This window comes from Babylonia areolata, chromosome 23, assembly GCF_041734735.1.
Source record: "Babylonia areolata isolate BAREFJ2019XMU chromosome 23, ASM4173473v1, whole genome shotgun sequence".
In the NCBI taxonomy this organism is placed as follows: domain Eukaryota; kingdom Metazoa; phylum Mollusca; class Gastropoda; order Neogastropoda; family Buccinidae; genus Babylonia; species Babylonia areolata.
This window is the reverse complement of record NC_134898.1, coordinates 25,866,883-25,871,882: the sequence shown is the minus strand read 5'-3', so window position 1 is coordinate 25,871,882 and position 5,000 is coordinate 25,866,883. Positions and strand designations below refer to the sequence as shown.

Genomic DNA, 5,000 nt, shown 5'->3' with positions numbered 1-5,000 from the left:
AAGTAAGTTTCAGTTTCTCAAGGAGGCGTCTACTTCCTTCGGACAAATCTATATTCGCTACACCACATCTGCTAGGCAGATGTCTGACCAGCAGCAGCAGCATAACCCAATGCGTTTAGTCAGGCCTAGAGTGCAGGCATGTGTATTTGTGTACCTATCAGAATGGAGTTCTTGTGCAGAATTTTGCCAGACACAACCCTTATTTTCTTGCCATGGGTTCTTTTTCACTCAGTGTCAGTGCTCCAAGTGCGTGCTGCACACGGGGCTCCGGTTTATCATCGTCTAATCCGAATGACCAGTCACTTAGTTTGATTTTCAAGTGTGAAACCTGGGAGAAAGGGCGAGAGCGGGATTCGAACCCACACCCTCACGGTCTCTGTATCAGCAGAACAGTGTCTTAACCATTCTGCCACCTTCCTCTGAAAGAAGAAAGAAAGAAGAAGACAAGAAAACGTGTACGTCTGTCTGTGAGCTATTGTGGCAGCGTGCACACGACCGTGCTGATACCGTCTCCTTCAGAGAAAGAGTTATCAATCAGATTTGTTCAGCCAATCAGTCACTGACAGTTAAACTTCTTGTATTTTTAGTTTCTCTTCTTTTTTTTTTCGTTGCAGCAGATTTAATGTAGTGTATCATAGATCATGACAACTTGAAACTGAAACTGAACCAATTTAATGTCTGGAATACAGTGTCCAGAAATGCGCCTTCAGGTTCGTCGTAAGAGAAAGCCCGCTGGCGAGCAGGAGGCTGTATCTCTCTCTCTCTCTCTTTCTCTCTCTCTCTCTGTCTGTCTGTCTGTCTGTATGTATGTATGTACGTGTGTGTGTGTGTGTGTGTGTGTTTGACGCCCCTTTCTCTCTCCTCTCCCGTGTACCCCCGTTGCTGATCAGACGAGGTGTTGCCCTAACTACAAATCCCCCCCCACTGAGGTAACCGACACCCAGAGCGGCCCACGAAGTTTGTCGGATTTTGTTCAGGACTATAAACGAGCAGCAGGGTACCCGGAACTACACCCGGGGTGGGTTCAGTGATAAAGGTGGATTGACCTGACTGACCAGGAAGGGGGTTGGGGGGGCGGGGGGGGGGGGGGGGGGGTCAATGGTCGTGTTGGTGCTGAACAATGGCTGATGGAGGTCGTTGGGGACGGGAGGCGGAGGAGTCGGAGGGGGGCTGGGGGGGGGCGTTGGGGGAGGTGACGTTAATGGGTCATGTTTCTTTTCCACCCTACGTGGTCGTGCAGGGATAAAGCCCCGGTGGAGACGTTCCAGTCGTTCCGATGGCTTTTGCTTGGGAGTGATGACTGGATCTCTGTGGTCTGTGTGTGTGTGTGTGTGTGTGTGTGGCTGTCTGTCTGTCTGTCCGGGGTCTGTCCTTGGCCTGTTTGGGATGGAGGGCGGGAGGGGGGGGGGGTTTCTCCCTGTTGATCGTTGTCGTTCTCACCCTTTCTTTTCTCCTTGTCAGTCTCTGTCTCTCTATGTCTGTCTGTCTGTCTGTCTTTCTCTCTCTGTCTCTGTCTCTCTCCTTCTCTCTCTCTCTCTGATGTTCTATGTCTGCCTCTTTATCTGTGACTCTCTCTCTTTCTCACTCACTCTCTCTAAAGTAATAAAACCTCAGATATAGATATTTTTAAAACTTTATTTTGTATTACTTATTATATCGACCATTGTCTCGAATATCTTTCAATATACGGATCCGGAGAAAGCAAAAGTTTGTAACAGACAAAATTATCGTTGTTTTAAAGAAGTATGCTCTCCTGTAGATAACACGAGGAAAGCCTGATCCAACTATGGATAACAGAGAAAAAGGAAATATATTTCAAGTCATTTTCTTAAGGCTGAAAGCTAAACAGTTATTAATAAACAGAAATAAACAGCAATGAAACGTAATGCAGAAGATATATATATATATATATATGTGTGTGTGTGTGTGTGTGTGTGTGTGTGTGTGATAGTTAGATTTCTTATTTAAAAAAACAAGGCTCAAAATCGACTTGAAACGCCAGCAAAAAGTAGTAAGTGACACGGAACACGCGAAATCACAATTAAAATTCGAAAGATATTTCCAGTGAGAGAATGAACAAACACTTCATAAAATATCTTACATAGCATAGCAAAGGGTGGGTAAACAAAATAAACTCAAACTGATTTTAACGCGTTCCAAAATATTGATCTTTAAAAGGTTAGGCTCCTTGTGTTTCAAATAAATCGAGCACCATATTATTCAAAGAAATCGGATGTGGGCATTTATTATTCAAAATTCCCGTTTCCACTTTTTTAGAGAGGAAGGGAGGGGGTATAGATAAGTATCACTTGCCAACACGATTCAAGGATGTAAACGTTTTTGCCTTGTTTGGAGCTGTTAAATTTCCAAGCCAACAAATTTTATTTCCTTGTTTGGAGATTGCTGTCCTCTGACAAACAACTAGCTCGCCTGATTTCTCCTGCTGTTTTCTGACAGAAACGAAGAAGAATATTGTTAAAACTTAAACCCGTTATTGTACTAATTTCTTTTTCGAGAGAATATTGTCTGTTGCGTGGGCGAAAGGGTTTGGTTTATTGTTAGGGAAACATGACTTGCTAATGGGTATTTGCTTATTTGGTCGAGTGGGTTTTTTTGTTTGTCTGTCTGTTTGTTTGTTTGTGTTAACATCTTTCTGTGTGAAAGCTGCGTGTTTCAATGCCTCTTGTGTTTATGTGCAAGACACGTCTCGCCGTGCTTTTCTTGTCAACAATCATGCAGGTGAAAGCATGAAAAAGTAATGTTGTTGTTTTGTTGTTGTTTTTTTAAATTCAGTGTCTATTCTCAGACGAATTCTAATAGTTACTCTTTCTCTCGCTGCCTCTCAACCGCATCTCCTCGCCATCACCCTCACACTCTGAAGTATACAAGGACACGAGGACATGCACGTGACGGACATGCATGTGACGGATATCCCCTTGACTGTCATAACCGTAGAATTCACGGGCATAGTGACGTCACTGATGACATCATCAAAAGATGAAGGGAAGTAACTCTGGAAGACTGACATTTCACACATTTGATATGGAGTGGTATATCTCCTGGACATTTTCTCAGTTTTGGGGGGCTGATTGTTCTGGATATTGATTTATGACTTGAAACATCACTTTGTACTTCTTTTTTCTTCTTCTTTTCAGCAGTGCAGGGGTTAAAGGCGGCGTGGTGTTGTGCGTGTAATTCGAAACAAATTGATACAACGCAAACATCAGTCGCTCAGCTCTCGCTGGAGGATGCTGTGCTCTAGTGGCATAAAGACGTTTGAAAACAAGAGAACGCTGGCCATTAAGGAGAAGCGTGAGCGAAGGAAGCAGGGCTCAACTTCTGTGGACGTTTTCCCTTGCAACACCTGTGGGAAGTGCTGCGCATCTAGAATCGGCCTCTTCTCCCATATTAGGACACACACCGACAGATAAGCCTGCCTGCCTACTCATCCGTCGGTTCGACGGGAGACTCCATTATCAGTCGCATATGTCAATGTTCGGTTTTTGCAATTTGTTTCGCGCTGGAAAGAAAACACAACTTGATTTTTAGTAAATTCATAAAACTTGGAAAGCGTGTGTAGCTTTAAGTTACATCCAAAACAGCACCTGCCAATATGTTCAAGTCATTACAATGCATGCGCTGTGTGTGTGTGTGTGTGTGTGTGTGTGTGTGTGTGTGTGTGTGTGTGTGTGTGTTGCTGGTTTTGGTGACATTGTTGGAATGAGGTATTGACACATTGAAGTATGTGTTGTAATTATTGTGTTGCAACTGGATCCTGATGGTCTTGGACGAGAGATGGAGTGAGGTTGACGTTGGGCAGCTCTTCTTCACTTTAAACAAAATGTCTTCGCTGCAAGTCACTTTTAGTCATCCATACCAGTCCAACAACAACATTGTAATCGTATCCTCCACAACCCAAATGGGACAAAAGGATTAAATTTCTATAAATCTGTGTGACAGTGGACGGATGAGTACGTATTGTAATTGCATCCCCCACACCCCAAAAAGGGCAGGAGTAGTAAAATTCGTTGAATCTGTGGGACCGCGGACGGATTAATAAGTATTGTAATTGTAATCCACCCAAAAAAGGCAGAAGGATAAAAGGATAAAAATTATTTGAATCTGTGTGACAGCTGACGGATGAGTACGTATTGTAATTGCATCCCCCACACCCCAAAAAGCATTAACTCACTCAGTACGGCCAGTCCTCTCTTCTCCTCTACACAGACCCCTCGGATGTCCAGTGGGTGTCTGAATGACCCAACCTTTAGCTTCCGTTGTCAGAATTGTGGTATTCTTTGTCAACATTCACCTCTTCAGAGCCTTCCGCTTGCAATATTTTGATGATGGTAATTGGGGTGAAACGCTGTTAACGTCGTCTCTTTCGCCGTTCGTATGGAGAGAGTTAAATGTATTCTTTGACTCTGTGTGACAGCTGACGGACGAGGACGATGAGGGCAGCACGGGCAGCCTGGACACCATGATGGAGACAGACTCTCAGATCTCCTTCACCCGTCAGGCCGGGGCCATCAGGAAGGCTGGGTATGTCTGGTGATGTTGATGATGTTGGTGATGGTCATGATGATGATGGTGGTTGTGGTGGTGGTGATGACGGTGGTGGTAGTGATGATGATGATGGTGGTTGTGGTGGTGGTGGTGGTGGTGATGATGACGGTGGTAGTGATGATGGTGGTGGTGGTGATGATTATGATGGTGGTAGTGGCGGTGGTGGTGATGATGATGATGGTGGTGGTGGGTGGTGGTGGTGATAGTGGTGGTAATTATGATAGTGGTGATGATGATGATGATGATGACGATGGTAATGGTGGTGGTGGTGGTGATGATGATGGTGGCAGATGTGGTGATAATGACGGTGGTGAAGATTATGATGATGGTGGTTGTGGTGGTTTTGACGATGATCATGATGGTGACGTTGATGGTGATAATGTTAACGATGATGATGGTGACGACGACGACGATGATGATGACGAAGAAGACGA

The 5,000-nt window shown here is 44.6% G+C and overlaps 1 protein-coding gene across 2 annotated transcripts in view; it reads left to right on the top strand.

Moving 5' to 3' along the window:
* LOC143297901 (protein still life, isoform SIF type 1-like) overlaps positions 1-5,000 on the top strand; it is a 355,426-nt gene that overhangs the window by 305,317 nt on the left and 45,109 nt on the right. For both annotated transcript variants that reach the window (XM_076610448.1, XM_076610447.1), the window contains exon 8: positions 4,436-4,542. In XM_076610448.1, coding sequence (XP_076466563.1) covers positions 4,436-4,542 — 107 coding nt within the window. The remainder of the gene's footprint in view (positions 1-4,435; positions 4,543-5,000) is intronic.